Here is a 21,315-nt window from a genome sequence, read left to right on the forward strand (position 1 = left end):
TACAGTTTGCTGCTTGCAGTTCTGTTACACTTTCAAATCATATTTTCATAATGTGTATATAAAAAATACATTAATGTTCCATAAACTATATAAATATATATATATATACTGTATACCTGTGAGTAAATACAACAAACCATACAGACATGGCTAACCCCCCGCCCCAGACCTTAATATGTAAAGGCTGCATTAATTCTAAAAACTTGATTCTTGGGGACACTATAATTTAACCTCATACTACCAAACTAGAATATTAAAATTAAACAGCATCTATCTTGTGCCACAGAAGGAGTAGTATACCTCATGCAATGTGAATGTGGATTAAATTATGTTTGAAAAACGGAAGGGATATTCAGAGACAGAATGACACTGCATAGGTCTCAGATTAAACAGGCATTAGAATCTGAATCAACACAATTTCCTATTGCTAAGCATTACTTAAAGAATAGATACACCATAAATTGATAGTATACAGGTATTGGATCCCTTATCCGGAAACCCATTATCCAGAAAGTTCCGAATTGTGGAAAGGCTATCTCCCAAAGACTCCATTTTAATCAAATAATTCACATTTTTAAAAATGGTTTCCTTTTTCTCTGTAATAATAAAACAGTACCTTGTACTTGATCCCAACTAATATATAATTAATCCTTATTGGAGCCAAAACAATCCTATTTGGTTTAATTACTGTTTAAATAATTTTTTAAGCAAACTTAACGTAGGAGATCCGAATTACAGAAAGACCCTTTATCCGGAAAACCCCAGGTCCCGAGCATTCTGGATAATGGGTCCCATACCTGTACCTGCAGCAGTAAAAAAGATTGAAGACAACGTGCCTTTAAAAGATATAGCAGGAATATATACAGAATAGGGCACATTCATCAAAGTACGATTATTTCCAAATACAAAAAAAGAATGTATGTAAGTTTTCGTACTGTGTGTAGCTTCTGTGTGGTTTTTTTCGTTAATTTGCGTGACTTTTTCGTACTTTGCAACAAATTTTATGCGACAGAATCGTATTTGTCACAACGAGTACAAAAGTTTTGGACTCATTATATCTTTGTTATCGTGACTTTCCTTTGGCCAGGTTGGAGCTGCAGAGTGCCATTGATTCCTATGGGAGGCTTCCAAAATCATGCACAGAAGGATCAAAGTCAGAAAGGTTTTCCCGCCGTTTACGATCGTTTGGATACAAAAATTCTGTGACTTTCAGATCGCCAATAAGATATTATCGTGACTATTACGATTTTTTTGCAAGTATTTTTGTGACATTTCCAATCATCAGAACTTATCCGAATCTTATCCGAATTTTACCTTTTTCAGGATTTGAACTCGTACTTTGATGAATCTGCCCAATGTGTATGCATGCGGATGGATGTCAGAGGCCTCTGGTTATGAGTAATGTATAAATATAATGGAGAACTAAAATGTTATTTATTGACTTTTAAAATCAAGCACTACGCTAGGTCAAAGGTGATTTTAATGTGAAACTAGGTGGCACATGGATATTTAAAAAGGAGGTAAGGAAATGCACTGCATTCCTATGTTAAAGGCATCGTTTGATATAATTACACAGATTCACTGGAAACTCACTATGTATATTCTGACACGTATATTTAAAAAGAAGATTTTGATATGTACTGTATGACTTTGTTAAAGGCATTGTTTAAAATAACTATACAGATTCACTGGCAATATACTGTATTATGTATAAGTAGTCGGCACATGTATAGTTAATAGGCATGTGAGGTGATTGGTTGTCAATTATTGTCACATGGTATATGTCACATGGTGTTTCACTTTGTATTATTTAACCTTGAAAATATATAAGGTGTAACCTTTATTTGTCATATTAAAAAAAGAAAATAGGACCTTTGTCACGCTGGCCTGTTTTCAAATTTGACTAGTGTGCATCTAATGTTGTGAAGAATTACTATGAAGTGGTACCACACTCAACAGTCTCAGTACGAATAACTGATTTTAATAAACAAAAGAAATTCCAACATTTTGATCACATCATTATGGTATTCCTCAGGGAAAAAAAAATCTTGAGGCAGATCTCTATGATGTAATTGAAATGTTGGAATTTCTTTTGTATGTTTATTAAAATCGGTTACTGTAAGAGTGCGGCAGTCTTTTGTTGCTTTGTACTCATTTTACCTGCACCCAGGCATTCTTGTTTTGTTTTTTGTTTTGTGAGTGATCCTCCATGTTCCAAATATATAAATATATATATTTTAATGTAACATTAATGTAGGTAAATGTGATTCCATTTTAACATACACATTACTAAAATGCCAAAATGTGAATTGCAAGAGTGACATAATTGACAGCAGCTGTGAGCAGTAAATGCTGTAAAGTTGGTTTTTACAAATGAAAGGGATGGAAATAAAAGGTGTAGATCTAAGGCATTGACTGCATTTATGCCTCCATAGATTTTACAGTGGGTGGAACTAAAAAAGAGTTATGCTGAATTTAAAGATTGTTGTGGTCTGAAGCCATACCAAACCATATAACAATTATAATTATTATTCATTTATTATCCATGCAATCTTTAATATTCTTCAACTAATGTCTATGGTTGGCACCTCTGCTGGCTTCTATCTCCAGGCCAGGGGGCAGGCAGCGACATCACAAGGGGGGTGGGAGGGGTGGCCAGCAACATCACGGGGGTGGGGCTATGACAATCGCCGATTGTAGTGTTAATCACTGCAAAAATAGGCAAGCAATTTTAGTGGTATAGACTTCAAATAATAAAGAACCTAATACCTCAAAAGTGCAGTTGAATAGGATATTCCCAGTTTTATGACACTCAGTTGGATACTCTCATATATGTTCTTAATGGGGTCATTACCAATTCATAGTAAATTTCAGTTGGTCTTCACAGCTTTCAAATAGTTGTCACCGACCCCAGCAGCCGAGGCTACCCTCACAGCCCATTTTACTTTAGGCCACATCCCTGGCTAAATAGACCTTACCCTCTATCCAAATAGACTACGCCCATTTTTTGTCAGCACGCTACATGTGCAAGTTATGCCCCCTGCAACTGACTTTGCAAGGCTGACAGCTCTGCAATACATCTATCATTTTATTCTGCCAAAATAGCTATAAGGGCAGGACAAGCAGATTTGTTGGTAATGGTACCTGTATTAGATTAACTCACAGGCTGTTAGGACAGTGCTGTGTTAGGCACAAAACAGTGGCAGTCAAAACAGCTCTACCTGCCTTTTATGACTTCCAGTAGAGATATATAGCAGAAAGCAGATGTGGCACAGACAGCCTGGCCACTGTTAAGAAAGGTGTTTCTCTGGACTTTGGTCTTCCTGTTTTGAGTGTGAATCGACCCCCCCCCCCGTGTTACTCTTTTCGAAGCCAAACCTGACAAATTCCCACTTTTGTAAATTAAATTAATTTTCTGGTGTTTCTATAATAGTTCTGCCTTTTCTGAGAGATTTGCAGAATGGTGTCTGGATGATTTTATATTTCCATTAAGTTCTTATTATACCATCAGACCTGTTAAATCAGTAATGAAATCAGGTTAAATGAGCAATGACTGTTCCATACTATTAGAATACTGGAATCAATTTAGTCATGAGTCGTATGACTACAGTTCCTGCCTGGCATTGTCCTGTGCCACATTATTCCAAAATACCACATAATGACACATTTAATTGCTGAATAAATATGTTTTAAAGCAATTAGTGTATATGAATTACACAAAGAAACACCTTTACTGTACAAAACCAGTTGTATGATGTTTCTGAGATATTCCCTTAAAGAATCCCTTTGTGTTTTTTTTCAGTAACATAAATAGTAAAAGAAAACACGGAATTTACCAATGCTAACTGTATATTCTACAACACATGGCAGTTAAATGGGAACTAGCCCTAACCCTCATATTATGTTTTGGTATGTTGCTGATGGATCTAATCTAAGAAACTTTGTTTCTATTATGCCTTTACTCAACATGTTTAAATTCAATTTAAACTGCTGTCTGGTTCCTAGGGTCACTAATCCAGCAACCACAAAGAAGAATAGTGTTATTATTTATTTATTTTTTACTTGGGGGCATATTTATCAAAATGTGAGTTTAATAAATTAATAGAATTTCTAGAAGCGTATTTATCAATGAGTGAAAGTAAGAACCCACCATTTGATAAATACGCTTCTAAAAATTCCATAGGAATGAATAGAACGTGGTGAGTTTTTATGTATAAAGCTCTAAACTCACATTTTGATAAATCTGCCACTTAGGGGCAGATTTACTAAATCTATATAATTTCTTATTTTTTTAAATTTTAAAATTCAACTAAACTCTTCCTCGAATGTCTGACATTTACTTAACAGATGTCATGGTCGGTATCCCAAAACTCAAAACTGACTCCAAGGGCCCGGTCTCGGCTCACGCTTCTGCCTCTAACAGCCGCCTTTCACGTCAGGAGGAGCCCTTCGCTACTCGGATGCCGCCAGGTCTTATAGTGAGAGACCCAAGGAGAGAGTTCTGAGCAAGCAAGGGAACCAGAACCGCGTTGCAGGGAGAAGGGGAACGAGACAGCGTAGTCAGGGGTCAGACCGGGGTCAGCAACAACCAGACAGTGAGGTAACCAAAACAGAATCCGGAAGGGTAGTCAAACAGGCAAAGGTCAGTCCAGGCAGCAAACGAGAATAGTCAGAATCAGGCAATAGGTCAGTCCAGGCAGCAAACGAGAATAGTCAGAATCAGGCAATAGGTCAGTCCAGGCAGCAAACGAGAATAGTCAGAATCAGGCAATAGGTCGGTCCAGGCAGCAAACGAGAATAATCAGAACAGGCAAGGATCAAGACAAGGCAATACAATAGAAAACACCCAGGAACATACAGGAAGCAGAACCTACATTGGGCAGGGATTTCAAGCTAAAAGCGCCTTAAATATTTGAAGTTGGCGCCATAGTGACGTCATATGCGCGTGCCGAACCGAGACGCGAATGCGCCAGACGCGAGCGCACATGCGCGTGAAGGCGCCAGTGTTTAAAGGGCTGCGTGCCGTGCGCGCGCACCCCTAGGAAGAGCCGTCAGGCGTCCCCGCAACGGAGGAGGCGGCGGGCGTCCCCGCCACCCCACTAGACCACCAGGTACCCTTACATTACCCCCCCCTCCAGAGGGGGCCACCGGACCCGTAGGTTTATCAGGAAACCTGGTATGAAATTGTCGTACAATCTGCCCGAACATCAGATGCTGGTACCCAAGACCTCTCCTCCGGGCCATACCCCTTCCAATGTACCAAGTATTGAAGTTTACCCCTGGAGAAGCGAGAGTCCACAATTCTTTGCACTACATACTCCGGCTGACCTTCCACCGAAATGGGAGGAGGAGGAGTCCTCTGCCGAACTACTCTAGTGGGCTTTAACAAAGAAACATGAAAAGAGTTTTAGATTTTGAGTTCGGGAGAAAGCTCTAATCGAACTGTGTTGGGGTATATAACTTCAGAAACTGCAAAAGGACCAATAAATTTGGGACCAAATTTGGTGGATGAAACTTTTAAAGGAACATTTTTAGAGGAAAGCCAAACTCTATCACCAACCTGATATTCAGGCGATGCTTTATGGTGTTTATCAAAGGCTCTCTTTTGAACAGCTACTGCGGTAGATAATGACTCTTGAACCTTTTGCCAAATATTGGAGAACTGACCGACTAAGGAATTAACAGCAGGCACATCAGAAGACACAGTAGAAAAAGAAAAAGCTCTGGGATGGTGCCCAAAAACAATAAAAAACGGAGATTCCCCAGTGGATGAGTGAGTGGAATTATTAATTGCAAACTCAGCCCACGGAAGGAAATCAGCCCAAAGGGATTGATTACTGGAAACATAAAATCTGAGGTACTGCTCCAGAGACTGATTTGTCCTTTCCGTCTGCCCGTTGGTCTGTGGATGGTAAGCTGAGGAGAAGGACAAATCTGTACCCATCAAAAAACAGAAGGCCTGCCAAAACCTGGAAACAAATTGAACCCCCCTATCAGAAACTATATTTAGCGGAACACCATGGAGCCTAAAAATATCAGACGAGGTTCCGCAAGGGACTTGGCGGATGGGAGGGCGGGAAGGGGAATAAAATGAGACATTTTACTAAACCAATCTACTACCACCCATATGACAGTATTTCCATTGGAAGGGGGTACATCTACAATAAAATCCATGGAGATGTGAGTCCATCGTCTTTCAGGGATAGGAAGTGATTGTAGCAGGCCCTGAGGCAAGGATCTGGAGGGTTTGGAGCGTTGACAAACAGGACATGAATGAATTAAAGTAGGCCACCAGAGGGTGCGAGATAGAAGAGAACAGGTTTTGTTGTGACCGGCCTTTTGGGACAGGTACCATGGAAGTGACCTCTATTCCCACAATATAAACACAATCCATTAGCCCGTCTGCGGCTTTTTTCCTCAGAAGATAAACGGGTAAAACCCAACTGCATAGGTTCTTCTGAGAACCTAGAAAAACCCAATTCAGATTTGGGCACAAACTCTGCAGGAATGGATTGTGTAGTGGCTACCGGAATCCTCTCCTAGCGCCTCTCCCTATGCCTTCTGTCAATCTGAATTACAAGATGCATCAGGGAGGACTGGGCAGGAAAATTTACCAGGCTATCTTTTACAGCATCTGATAGCCCTATTCTAAACTGACTACGTAAAACAGTATCATTCCAGCCCGTTTCAACCGCCCAGCGGCGGAATTCAGTACAATAATCCTCGACCCGTCGTTTACCTTGTCTGACTCAGCGAAAATGTAAATCGACCGGTGGGATGGCATACGCGGCGGCGCGATTTCAGTGAATCGCCGGTGAGATGGCAATCCGGGGAGATTAGTCGGCCGCGAACAGGGAGATTTGTCGCGGGCGACTAATCTCCCCGTGTGCCAGAGCCCTAATTCCATCATTTAATTTCCTGACGATACTACCATTGTGAGTCTAATCACCAACAATGATGAAATGGCCTACAGACAAGAGATGAGACTCCTGGCAGAGTGGTATCAGGATAATAACCTTTCTCTTAACATCAGTAAAACGAAAGAGCTGGTAGTGGAGTCCATGCTCCCATTTATATTGGGGAACATGCTGTGGAGAGGGTCTGTAGCTTTAGGTTTTTTGGGGTTACACAAAGTGCTAATCTTAAGTGGTCAGATCATATAAAAGCTGTTGGTAATAAGGCCCAACAATGTCTTTATTTTATTTGGCATTTGAGAAAATAAAAACAAATAAATAATAAAGATCAACTGAAAAGTTGCTTATAATTGGCCATTCTATAACATATTAAAAGTTAATGTAAAGGTGAACCACCCCTTTAAGTATTAAGTCTGTGAAGATAGCATTCAAGTAAGGATTTCATTGCACTATGTGCATTGTACTCTTTGAATATAACAAAAAGCTGAACTGAACCGAATTAAATATATAAATGACATCAGCTTTCCTCCAGTCCATAGGTACCATACCAGAAACAGACGCCACTGTAAAACTGAACTAACCTCTCTCAGTACCTGATGGCACTCTTTTCTGCACTCTGCTCCTCTATTGTATTCACTGAAGAAAAGAACTGGCTTTGGTTTTCTAACTGTTGAAATCTAATTGTTGATTGGTTGCCCTGGGCAACATCACTGGTAATGCTTCGCTCCATAGCATGTTAATTATTCCCCTTATAGTATTTATATATGTAGCTTCTGTCCCTTCTGACTTGTATTTCTTCAATGTTTTCCTTTTCCCTATTAACTTCTTTACTTCTGAATTAAGCCACAAAGACTAGATCCTAATGCTTCTATATTTACTTCTTAAAGGAGGAGGAAAGGCTAATAAAGAGTTAATCTCAAGCTGCAGGCATATCTTCAGTTGTCTCAATAGTGCCCTTAAGTCTCCCCAAATTGCAATCGTTCAGATGATCAGAAGCCAAACAGGAAAAAAAACGCTGAGCTGGGTAAAGAGGATTCCCATAATGCATCGCTCCTGCAAGGACATGAGGACCAGGACTGTAGGGGGCGCATGCGCAAACGACCCTATTCAGCACAAGCAGGCGCCCCCCTTCAGCCTTCAGCACAAGCTGGCGCGCTCCCCTTCAGTAAAAGCAGGCGCACACCAGTTGCCATGGTGACGCGCTGTCTGCATGCGAGAGGACACAGCCGGCTTGTGCTGAAGGGGAGCAGCGGGGGGGGGGGTGTTATTATTGTAAGGGACAGACGCATGTGCAGTGAGGTAACGGAAGTGCCCATCCCTATTAAAGATGGCGGCGCTGTTCACTGAAAAGAGTCTGTAGTATGTAGTAAGTGTATCTCAGTAAATCTTTCTCTAGGCGAGCCAGAAATATAGCGTTTCTACATAGCGATAGTAGTACTATTGAATAGTGTGCTTAATTGATTTTGACTTTCCTTGTCCTTTAAGGGAATAAATCAAGAACAGCAATGATTTAATATAATTTTAAATGACAACCATTTCTGTTCAGTGTTCTTAGCAGAAAACATAATGCCCGAAGGCGGCCGGCCCTGATGGTCTGCCAATAGAAATCTATAAGAGGTTTAAAGAGGTAATTGCCCCACACCTCCTCCAAATGTACAACTATGCCATATCATCTGGCTCCCTTCCACAATCTCTATACGAGGCCTCTATAATCTTATTAAGTAAGCCAGGTAAAAATCCCACACAATTGGATGCCTACAGACCAATCTCCCTCCTAACAGCAGACATTAAAATTTTAGCCAAAATTTTAGCACAGAGAATAGCTAAGGCCCTTCCCATAATCATATCAGAAGACCAGACGGGTTTTATGGCCAATAAAGCAACAGCTCAGAACATAAGAAGGCTTTACCTGAACTTAGCTACCAAGCACGACAACTGTGGGCAACGGGCAGTGGCAGCATTAGACATCACTAAAGCTTTTGACACAGTCGAATGGGAATATCTATGGCATACTCTACAACGCTTTAATTTTGGGCCCTCCCTTAGTAATTGGATCAAGCTGCTTTACCACTCACCTAAAGCGGCTATAGTGGTTAACGGTGCATGCTCTGAATACTTTCCCTTACAAAGAGGTACAAGGCAAGGCTGCCCCCTGTCTCCCCTACTGTTTGCCATAGCTATGGAGCCATTCGCACAAGCAATTAGACAAGCTACCGAGTTTATTGGTAATAGAGAAGAACGCGTACAACTCTATGCAGATGACACGCTAATCTACTTGGGGGACCTAGGACCCTCCATAACAACACTGTCTAATATAACCTCCAGTTTTGCCCGTGTTTCTGGTCTAGTCACTAGCCTAGCCAAGTCAGTTATCCTACCGGTTGATCCACAGCACTACCCAGGTAACCAATCAAATATGCCCTTCCCCATAGTACAACAATTTACCTATCTCTGGGTTGTAATTAAGCTTCCCCTATCTGACTATTATAAACTGAACATACTCCCGGTGAAAAACTATATACAAAAGAAAATTAAAGTCTGGGAACCACTTCTAATTGGCCCAATGGGCAGAATACATTTGATCAAAATGATACTTCTTCCCAAGCTAACATATGCCCTCATGCAAGCACCATGTGCCATTAAAAAAGGGTTCTTCACGGCCCTGGACACAATATTCAGGCAATTAATATGGGCCGGTACCAGACATCTCTTAAGCCTGGATACACTAATTAAAAGCAAATCCCGAGGGGGAGCAGCATTCCCAAACATATTTTTATACTACATAGCTGCCCAACTAAGCCACATGGCATCCTGGGTTGAAGATACTAACCACCAATCACTGTACCAGTTGCATAAAATTCTGCTAGGGGCCCGTTACACCCCGTTTCAGTGGCTATTTACTAAAGGTTCCCATCCAATAGCCTACCCTAATCAGGTTATTATGCATGCTCGTCAAATCGTACAAAAAACGCTGCATATTATGCAATTTAAGAAAATACTACCTTTAACCCCCCTGTGGAACAATTCTTATTTTCCTGACTTAGCTAAACTGGGGAGTAACCCTGTGTGGGATAGATGTGGGATTAGCACTATAAGTGATGTTTGGCAAGGAGACTCTATGGTACCCTTTGATCAACTCAAGCAACTATACCACTTACCTACACACCAATGGCTGAAATATATGCAACTTAAAAGATGTCTAAACGCACAAAATCAGGGAAACGCTGTTATCCTCACTAACCATTCACTAACTGATCGCATTCAGCAAAGCTCAACTAAAGGCCTTATTTCTAATCTGTACCAGGAGCTTCATGCTATACAGCACAACAAGCCACTGGAAACCCTGAGGGATAAATGGGAAAGTGATATAGGTTGCTGCAACAATGAGGAATGGGATCAGATGTTGGAATCCCCTCTAATGATATCCCTAAGTTATAGGGACCGCATGATCCAACTCTGTTTCCTTCAAAGAGCTTTCTACTACCCAGCCAAATTGCATAAATTGTTCCAAGGCTCCCCTTCAGAATGTCCCAGGTGCAGCACACAACAAGCTTCCTTTATTCATATGGTTTGGGAATGTTCAGTTTTGTCATCATACTGGAATGAAGTCTTTGACACCATAGATATAGCCCTAGGAATACAGCTCTCTAGATCCCCTCGGGTCTCCCTATTTGGTATAGGTATACAAGAAATATTCACACGATACCAAAGTACCTTTATTAATGAAGCATTATTCTTAGCAAAGAAGCTTATTACTAGAAAATGGAAGCAGACCACACCTCCTAGTTCTGCCCAATGGGTTATAGAAGTCAAGCGCCTATCCAAACTGGAAAACCTCGTTTACTATAAAAGGGGCAGCCCAAAGAAATATCATAAGATATGGGATAAATGGCTAGACTGGGCTACTTGAGCCCCGACCCCATTGGAATACATAGGGTTAAGTCAGCTCGGACTCAAATGTGTCATATTATAATATAATATGTTATGCTATGTCATGTAAACTTCTGTACCTACTAATGTGTAACTAACGATACAACATCCTTATTCAAGAACTGTACATATTGTTATTGTAAAGCTATACTCAATAAACGCCTGAATTAAAAAAAAAAGAAAACATAATGCCCCAATTTATGCTCTGAAGTACAGTCCTTAAAGAGATAAAATTAGCTTTTCTGAAACTCAGTTTCTTTGTTACCCCAGCATATATTTGTTTTCCACTAAACATCAAATAAAGTAACATTATGGTCACTATCACCCAGAGGTTCAGCCACTTGCACATTTGCTATACGTTCTGGGTCATTATAGATCACTAGATCCAGTACAGCATGGTCTCTGGTTGGCTCCTCAACAACCTGTGACAAAAAAGTTGTCATGCAACAATTTTGTAAACTTGTTACCATTTATTGTGCTTAGTTACGTTGCCTACACCTTTGTGCATGTACCCCTGACGAAGGCCCCTATGCTGTTTGGCGAAATGCACTGGGTTTTTTATATGTGCCACTAATACATTTTGAAATGTTTTTCTGTGGAGTGCTGTGTTTTTTGCAATTGATTGTAATTGTTATGGAGGCTTTCAGGTGGCTTCCAACATTTTGGTGTGCCATTCTGACATCTGTATATTGTACCATTTACTGTCCCGCCAGTCAATATCAGGGTAATTAAAAGTATTGTTCCAAACTAACAGCCTACCCCTACCATTAATTTGCTGGACTCTTTATTATCTGTGAAAAGCTCAGCTCAGAAGGCTTCAGCTTCCTTAAGTAAACAACCATGTATTGACCCAGAAGATCCCTGAAGATGTCGTTGACAAATTCTTTTAAGACAGCAGGGGCGTTGCAGAGCCAGACACCAGGAAAAGGGGAATGCCTAGATGCTTTATCTAGTATAAATAAATCTAAAGCAACTGGACTTGTTAGGTAATCATTGAAGACGTTTCACTACTCATCCGAGCAGCTGAAACGTCTTCAATGATTACCTAACAAGTCCAGTTGCTTTAGATTTATTTATACTAGATATACCATGACCTGGATGAATGAAAATCTTCATAAACACCTAGATGCTTTGCAAAAGCAAACTCCTTGAAATTCCATGCAAAAAATAAAGAAAGTTCCATAAACCAACTGAAACTGTACTGGAAGCAGGAATATATGAGAGTTCTTTTGGGTAGAAGGTTCGATGCTGCCCAGATAAGACTCCCCAATCTTATAAAGGCACTGGTGTTTCCCTGCATCAGAGGACAGATGTTTGCAAAATGAGCCTTGCCCCCACAATATAAGCACAGGCAAGGCAGAACATCATCACAGTTTCTCTTGTTCAGAAAGGTGTCTGAATAGGTTCCTCGGAGGAAGTGGAAGGGAGCTGAGGAGCGGGGCTCTGAAGAAATTGTCTTTGAAAGGATAGGCTGGAATCTTTTGCCTTGCTCTCTTTCAGCTTGGCGCTCACTGAGGTGGGTATCTACTTTGATGCTGAGAGCAATCACATCAAGGTCATCATTTAACCTATCAGACAACCCCTGCCAATAAGCCACCACATATACCTCACTGTACCAGGCAGTCTTTGCAGCAAGTTTGGAATTTAAAAGTGTGCTGGCTAGCACTGTGATTTCCTTGGCAGATCTGCATGAGATGATAAGATGTGGTCGCCATGAAAGTCGCCATGTTGAGTAAGGCTTTCTCCATTTCAGAAGGTGATTCTTGAGTAGGGTCCATGGCCCGATTTTGCTGTCAGAGCCCGACGACCATTACTAGGGTTGAGATCAGGACCAAGGAGGAAGGTGAGTAGAAGTCCAAGGGGTTAAGCAAGGCTCTATTTTTAATTCAGGCAAAGGATTGGGGCAGATAGTGCAGTCACAAACTAAGCAGATAGTCAGAAACCGGTGTCAAGGCACACCCAAGAGCTTTTTGAGAAAGGACCTAAGTAGTGAAGCGTCTACACCTTTCGTCAAACCGCCCACTTCCGGTAAAGTGACAGGTGCCCCGCCCCTTTTCTGGTCTAATGCGTCAGATGTCCCGCCCCTTCCGGTTTAAGTCCCACCCACTACACCCATCGATCGACGCTTGAGCCCCGCCCAGTACACCCACAGGAATGTCACCACGTGACCCTGAACAACCAATGGGATGGCTTATTTAAGGGCGGCACCACATGACCCTGAGCAACCAATGGGGATGTCTTATTCAAGGGGCGGCACCACGTGACCCTGAGCAACCAATGGGGATGGATTCATGGTTATTGAGGACATGCCCGGGCATGTATAGTGTTATGCCCGGACACGTCTGTGACTAAAAAAAAAAAAAAAAAGGATTCTGCGCAGTGTGGTTATAGTTTTTGCTGTATATTGTAAAAGCACAAACTCTCTGTAACATGTCGCTATGCCCTCTATTAAACTTTTATTAAAATAACAATAGCACAACCGTTTTTATCCATTAAATTCTCTTTATTAAATAACAAGTCATACAGTAGAATGGTAAACAGTATGAATAGAAACAAAAATGTAATATACAATCAATATTCACATTAAAACACAACATGTATTTACAGTGTTACAAAATATTTACAGCGTCAACCAGGTTGTCTGTAACAAAGGGAAACCTCTTTTCTTTGGAAGTAAACTACCCTGTGTTAATCCTGGTGATGCGGTTGTTAAAGCTTGTTTTTTATAAGGTCCAAGAGACATAGTGTTCAGCGGTGAAGAAGCCCCATGTAACTGTATTTTTACATTGTCCAGAAGTGATCTCGTAGTTGAATTGCCAACAACTGTAGAGGGGATGTTTAATTCAGCCATGGCGTGCATAAAAGAATCCCAGCCATGCGGCATTTTGCTTTTGATCATTCCGTGACTCTGTGTGGTAGTGCGTACCAAGTCCAACATGTTGGAGCCAGGGAGGGTTTTACCTTTGTAAATAAATTCCCCTCTTTCATTCCAAGATGTGATTTCTCCAGCCTGTCGCAGTTTGTTTAACAATAGTTCTGCATTTTTCTTGAAACGGACATTTACATGTCTTAGTATTTCTGGGACAGCATTATCTTCGTTACTGATGGCACTTGGTGTTTGTTGTGTACTATTAGGCATTAGCAATGTTAAAGTTGACAATTCCTTTGCATCCTGTTTAGCAAATACCAAGTATCTCTGCAACACAGTTGTGTATCTTTTAATTTTTTCATCATCTGATAAGTCATTCCTATGTAAAATTTCACTGATTTCAGTATCTAAACGCTGTGTAACACTCTGGCGGATGTCAGGTACTGCGGGAAGGGGTCTTTTTAGCCTGTCAAGTTCAAGCTTGGATACCAGGTACATTTTATCAGCATTTTCCATTATGATTAGCTAGCAGTCTTATTACCAAACAAGCTAGCTATTAACGGAATCGCAAAACTCAAAAGAGGAGCAATGACACCCCCTGTCTGTGTCACAAGCCGTTTTTTTACCTCTGATAGGAAATTTTTTATCACTTAGTTTTTTTATAGCTTTTCGCCACCTCTTTAGAATGCTCTTTTGGGGCTTTTTTAGAGGTATTCGCCCTTTAAGCACATTAAGAGCAATTTCACTAATGGCGGCTATCAAATCATTACTGGCTTTTCGTAAAATAGATTTTCTATCAGATGCTCTAGCGGTCACAAGGGCTTTTAAAAGGGCCCAGTTGCGACGCAGTCTGCTAGACATCCTACCACCAATGCATATAGTATTAAGAATGCACACAACAATGAAAAAACTTACTTTTTAGAGCAATTTTTCTTAACTACGTACACCGCTGGTAGGGATGGTGGGAATAGACCCGTTCTTAACCGGAGTTCCTCAGGGGTGTTGGATCTTAAATCAACTAGTAAATACCCATAGGGTTGACTTGTTGCATCCTCAAAAGCTTCTAAAAAGAAACGTGTTTTTCCAGGGTACATTTGTCGTGACAGTGTAATAATTTGTAACTTATCACGCGGATTTTTAAAAAGCACCATATATTTGGTGTTTAAGTTTATTGTCCGGCTTTTCTTACCCTGACAAAACACATTTTGCACAAGATACATAATACTTAAATTTCTGTGATGCACATACTTGGTAAATGCTTTTTCTATTTCAACATTCTCACTAGCACTTTCCATAAGGTCATCAACAATTGTCAAATTTACCTTACCAGGAGGGAACAAATCATCATCCATAAATGTTTGAGGCAGACCCTCAATAAACCTAATATGGGGAAATGAAGAAGATAATTCATCATACAATTTTTGCCAGCATGCATAAAACCAAACAATATTATCAGGTTTGTGTGACAAAAGTGTCTCAGCATTGACTAATAGCTGTTTTACAAAATAACTTTTCCCTGAATTTGATGGTCCTGCTAAAATACAGGAGAATGGATGTTGAAGCCGTGTATCCATGGCCTCTATTTAGTAGCCAAAAGGTAATGTTGTAAAATCGTTTGACAGCTGTCTCTTTGTATAAACACACTTTTGTGTTTTCCGTAGTGTCCTGGTCTCTATCTGCCAACGTTTCTTGTTTCTGACAATACCAGATTGTTCTGTTCCTATTGTCTTTTGCGTCTTAACATCTGTATTGTGTGGGTAATCCAGAACCAGATCTTTCAGGCTGTCAAAATTAATAACCTGGGTGTTAGCAACATTGAGCGTTATGCCTTTCACTTTCAAGGTTGTTTTACCAGTGTTAAGCCTGTAACCATATGTCTTGGGCCCTGCAGATACAAATTCTGTGATATGTGTGTTATTTGGCACCTCACTGGTCAGTTCACCCAGATAATCACCCAGTGGTGGATTCCAGTCACCTTCTTTACTCACAAAAATAACAGAGTCTGTGTCATGATAGAGGCACCTTTCTTGTAGCCTGTCTAGAAGTTTGTATAATTCTAGTCTGGCATATGCTGTAGTAAAACAGGCTATAAAGATGTTGGTGTTTTTATTGATTGTGTACCGTTCCTTACTGTATTTCCAATTTACAGCAGCTGTCTCATCATTTATAAAATTAACCTCAGAAAGTTCATAGTAAGGCAGAAATGCTAACTTAAAAAGTTCATCGGGGTCTGTGACAATGCTGGTGTGTGGTAGGTTAGACCTCTGGCCAAACTTGCCCCACAATGAATTGAGAAATAATTTGGAAATTTGACGTTTTGTAGGGTTTACGGCTATCTTATCAGCACGTAACTGTATGCCCTCTTTTTCATAAAATGCGGCAATGTATTGTTTTTTCTTGGCCGCATCAGTACACCAGTTTGGATAACCTGATGCTTCTTGTTTGTCCCTGAGGTGTAGATTAATGTATTGTGTAAACAAGTCATTGCTGGAATTGTCAAAATGCCAGATCTCATAGATTTGTGCTATTCTGTAACCCTTTTCTATAGCTACCTCTAGTTCCATAGTCGTCCACGTACCAGTCAGAGAGCGCTGCTCATCAGAGTGTGTGCATAGTTCTGCCTGACAATTCAAAGCACATGTGTAACAGAGAGGGAACATGAGTTTTTTGTTCAGTTTCATAGGTAAGACTGGAAAAAACAAATCCCTTGGTGGGTATACTTTGACCTTAGCAAGACCAAAGTATTTTTTGATGTAACCAAAATTTTCGTAAATTATTTTTGGGTGCCCAACTGGATAGGTCTTGGTTTTATTAACAAAGGGGTAAAGGCTAGTGAAATCATAATAATTTATGTTTTCACCATCCTCTACTTTGTGATACAGTTTGATAGCGTTTGTTCTACCGCCATAAAGCGCATCACGGGGATCCAGGGGTATTGGAAACTGCATTTTATGGATAAATTCTTTAAGCCGTTCATCCTTTTCAAGCATTTCATGCCATTCATGCTCCCACATCAAACGAATTATAAAGCCACATTTTTTCAGTCTGTGATGGTTTTTTGTGTGTTGCACGGCTCTCAACATTATGCGCAATGATCTCAATGTCGGGCTCTTTTAGAGTTGCACAGTCAAGAATGTTTAGGTCTAAAATAAAAATATAGTTTTCTAAGCGCCGTGGTTATGATATCATACGTTATATTTGAGCCCTATACTAATAACTGTGATTAATGTACAAACAATACAGTACGCTTACCTCTAGCTGTTAGTCCTAAAATATCTTCTGTTTGTGAATAGGGCAATGGTGGTAATACAACATCCATAACAGCCGCTATAACAAAAATGAAATAATAAATAAAAAAAAAAGATAGCAAGTTTACTAATTAAACAATGATTACTGTATCAAACATACAGTAAAGACAGGTAGATAGATAGATAGATAGATAGATGATAGATAGATAGATAGATAGATAGATAGACACATAGATAGATGATAGATAGATAGCTACATAGAAAGATAAAGTAAAAACATACCTAACTGAGAATCTGTAATGTCCCCAAAGTTGTTAAACATGCTATTAGCGCTGTGTTGAGACATCTAGAAATACAACACAATACAAATAATGTAATGTAATATTGAAGCTATACTAACATTATTTACATCAATTTAACAGACTTATAAATCTACGCTGGGACGTTATCCTTATAATATATACTAAAATAAGCGTCTGAAAAAACAGTCTAAATTTTAGGAAACCATCAGCCCTCTATGTGTGAACAACAGGCTGTTTACAGAGTATACTAAAATGATGTGCATAAACAGAACATAAAAGTATAACATTTTAATAAGCTTTAGTTGCACAAAATATAGAACAAAAGCCATCAAATAACTAAATAATAATTAATTTTAAGAAATAAATGCGATTAAAATGTTCTGTATATAACAATTACAAAAATATATATAGCAATTAATAAGGTATAACTAAAAAAAAATATATATATATATAAATCTACAAGTATAAAAATATGAAAGATATAAAATAATACATACCTTGTTTTTTTATCGTCAGAAAAATGTTTCTGTGAATAAAACTTTTGTATTGTCCAGGTCTCATGGTACGCTGTATTTATGGCCATCCTGTATTACCGCCCATAGATGCCTTGTTTTTGCGATTGGCTAGGCCTAAATTACGCCCCAAAACTATCTGCACTGCTATTGGGTCTGCTTAAATTATAAGTTTTAGATATTACCATATTTAACACTCCCCCTCAACTTATAATTAATTAGACTAGATACCATTTAAACATATGTTGCTAATTTGTATATGCTTTTGTCCCTGATCATGTTCCTGTGGTCAAGAGTCCCCAGACACAGAGTGTCCTGAGTGCTTAGATAATTGATATAGCATATGTGCTTTGTCTTTTGTTTCTGGCCAGTTCCCGAGGTCATATCTCCCAGACACATGTGGTACTTATTGCCAATATAATTGATATAGCATATGTGCTTTTGTCTTTTGTTTCTGGTCAGTTACTGATGGCCAAAGGGCATACATCTGTCATTAGTGATTATATATTTGAAACGGTCACACTTCCCTAATATGTTCACTGACAACCCCCCCCCCCCCCCCCCCTTTGCATCTCAAACTAGCATGTATCACTTTTGCTTTAGAAAATACACACAAATGTTGTCCATTATTAAATAAGTTTATTGTATAGTTTAATAGTATCAGTTACAGATCATAGCTGTGTTTTCACAATACGGTATACATGTTTGATTGTTATGACAACACTGTCTAAGTCTAAATGTTAAATACAGCATACGTTTATTTACAAAATGTTTTACTATTCTATCATTTCTTTTAAAATCACTATTAAAGAATTTTAATACATTTTTATAAGACACACCACGGGCTATATGGTGTAACATGAATATACAGTAATGACCGCAGTATGAGCTAACAGTATCCTGTAGCTGTCTATTTTGGTATGTTATTCTTGTAGAATTTCTTTTTAAAAATTGTATAAAATCCTTAGGAAATACAACATTTTCTGGTGATAACCCATAGCTATCAAAAAATATAGAGTTCTTATTATCACATAAAATGATCAAGATCCAGTGACGGCCTCGTTTTTCTGAACTGTCTGTATTTACAATATATGCAGCAGGCTTCTGTTGGACCTTATGTCGCGGTAATAAATCACATGGAAACACACCCATAAACATTCTCTGGGCAATTGCATCTGATTTCATAATGTGGGTAATTTCCAAGTTATTCATTTTTAATTGTAGTCATACAATATTTCTCTTCTATTATTGATCTCAATAATGTTTGCATTTACAGAATATACAATCATATTAATGGTGTTTGGTGTAGGTTCTGCAAATCTTATTTCAGCTCTTAGATTGCCCGTCTTTACTAGAGAGAAATGTGCTCCGGGTTCTTGATCTGGTGATAAATCAAATCCAAATAAAGTAAAACCATTCATAAACTCTTCACGATCCACTGAAATCCCATTATCTGATTTTTGCTTGCCAGAAAGGTGTACAAGGGCCATGTATTCACGAATTGCTGCGTCATTTTGGAAGGTAGGCTGAAATCCTCTCCCACCAGGTACCTGTTGTCCGTCAACATATAAAGCCGCGTGACTTATATTATAATGATGGAAACATAATGGATTCCTCTGGTAGCTTCCACTGAAAGCCTCATTATCCACAAATCCTAATATTACAATTTTAGGAATTTGCCCCAGAAAGAGATTTTCGTGGTTTGTGATCCTTGTGCCTGCAGGTATACTGTATACTTTCAGAGAAACTCGATCAATGGCATACTTTGCGTTTGTTGTCAACAGCGCTTGGCTGTGGCCTATTCTGACTGCTGGAGAGACCTGCACTCTTTTAACATAGAGGGCCGCTTGTAATATTTGCACTTTATAGTGTTCAGCATCAGCAGTCATCAGACAAAAAGCGTCTTTATTTCTGGATAGTTTAATTTTGAGATCAAGTCCATTCAGAATCAGGCGCGGTGAATTAAAAACATCACCATAAATGGGCCCTATAATTTCTACAGTTTTTGAGCCGGCTGTAAACCGGGCCCTTTTGTTGAATCCTGTATTTTCCCCATTAGGCGTCCTATCATGATGATGGCCGGCTGTGTCTTTATAAAATAAGCCGGCCGTGAATTGTGAAGATAGAGTTTGTGGGCTATAGTTCAGGAGGGTTTCAATGTAAGCTCTGTAAGTATATAGATTATCAGATTGTGAAATGAGTCGATCACCCAAAGTTATATCCACTTGGTTAAAGAGACTGGCTATAGGGTAATTGATAAAGCCCACACGAGCCCCATCCCCTATAACTGTGTTATCTTGTTTAACAATTTTACAAAGTATGTACAAGAGTGTGTTATTTAGGTCATAATAATATTCACCACTCCCTGATATAAAAAATTCCAGCGGCGCATTGTCTGCAAGTTCCGCTATGGGCTGAGACTCTACATATAGGGATTTTTCAATACTTGTCTGTGTAGGAGGTATTTGAAAGATGTCCAGTTCAGATTTAGCACATTCATCAGAACTGTCGTGTACAAAAGCCATGTTGCTCTCTTAAAAGATGTCACCGGGTGAACGTCTAGCTGTTTTCTGCACACGGCGTCTTTTACGTTGTGTGCTTTTATTGGTTGCCATTGTTAAGAAAGCTGAATTATAACGCCTCTTATATTTCCTTGGCTTTTTACTTATGTATGCAATGCCTGATCCTTCTTGTTCTTGCGCTGGTCGGGTCATTCTATCCATAACAGCTGTTGAGACATTGGCAACTGCGTCTTTGACTATGTTTCTCGCAGCATTCTTTACATGTGGTTTTATAATTTCTAGGCCTCTTCGAAAAATCGGGGAGATAGTCCTAAAAAAACCGCGGAAGAGACCCCCGATTCCTGCTCCATACATATATTCACTGCCACGGAACCCATCCAGCCCATGGCCACTTTGTGTAATGTAATAATGGGTATATACAGCCGGATCCCCATACGTTCTTTTGGACAGCATTTTTAGTATGACAGTTCCTTGCGGGGTCTAAAATGTAATCGCACCAGGCATTTACCGTACTTGAATTTAACTGGTTTACACTGGTCTGAATAAATTGAAATTGCCACTGAATCAAAGTGCTGTTTGCATACAGGTATGTAATCTGGTCGTGTGTATCGCTGTGTGATTATCTCATTGTTTTTACCACTGATTTCTACAGTCCGGAGAAGTTGTACATAACTATCGCCCACTAGTTGATGTTGTATTATGTCTGAGTACACAAACATTGTGTAAAATCCTGCTTTTATATCTGCATAAATCTTTTTGACTTTTGGTAGAGAGGTACCGTATGGAGCTATATAACCATCCATACCTAAAATATGGGCAAGCTTTTCTCCGGGTGCAAAAGTGTATATTGGTGATTCAGATACTGATACGCTTCTTTCTAAATCATCATAACGCAGTTTAATATGCTCATGTGGAATTTTTAAACTATCAAGTCTCGCATTTATTGCTTTCACAACCTCATTAATAGTGTTATAATACCCCGATTTAATATGATACTCTTTCAAAAGATCATCCTGTT

The 21,315-nt window shown here is 39.5% G+C and overlaps 2 protein-coding genes across 2 annotated transcripts; both read right to left on the bottom strand.

The window, feature by feature from the left end:
* Positions 1-13,326: 13,326 nt before the first annotated feature.
* LOC105945465 (probable DNA polymerase) lies at positions 13,327-18,308 on the bottom strand. Its single transcript, XM_031906403.1, has 4 exons — positions 17,761-18,308; positions 17,244-17,307; positions 16,966-17,040; positions 13,327-16,856 (listed from the first exon to the last, which is right to left on the bottom strand). Exon 4 carries the CDS (start codon positions 16,794-16,796, stop codon positions 15,297-15,299), a length of 1,500 nt encoding a protein of 499 aa, XP_031762263.1. The 5' UTR covers positions 16,797-16,856; positions 16,966-17,040; positions 17,244-17,307; positions 17,761-18,308; the 3' UTR covers positions 13,327-15,296.
* Positions 18,309-18,989: 681 nt separating this feature from the next.
* On the bottom strand, positions 18,990-20,300 carry LOC116412354 (uncharacterized protein F54H12.2-like). The gene has a single exon (XM_031906497.1). It carries the CDS (start codon positions 20,298-20,300, stop codon positions 18,990-18,992), a length of 1,311 nt encoding a protein of 436 aa, XP_031762357.1.
* Between the last annotated feature and the right edge of the window lie 1,015 nt (positions 20,301-21,315).

The sequence above is a fragment of the Xenopus tropicalis genome, chromosome 7 (assembly GCF_000004195.4).
Source record: "Xenopus tropicalis strain Nigerian chromosome 7, UCB_Xtro_10.0, whole genome shotgun sequence".
Taxonomy (NCBI): domain Eukaryota; kingdom Metazoa; phylum Chordata; class Amphibia; order Anura; family Pipidae; genus Xenopus; species Xenopus tropicalis.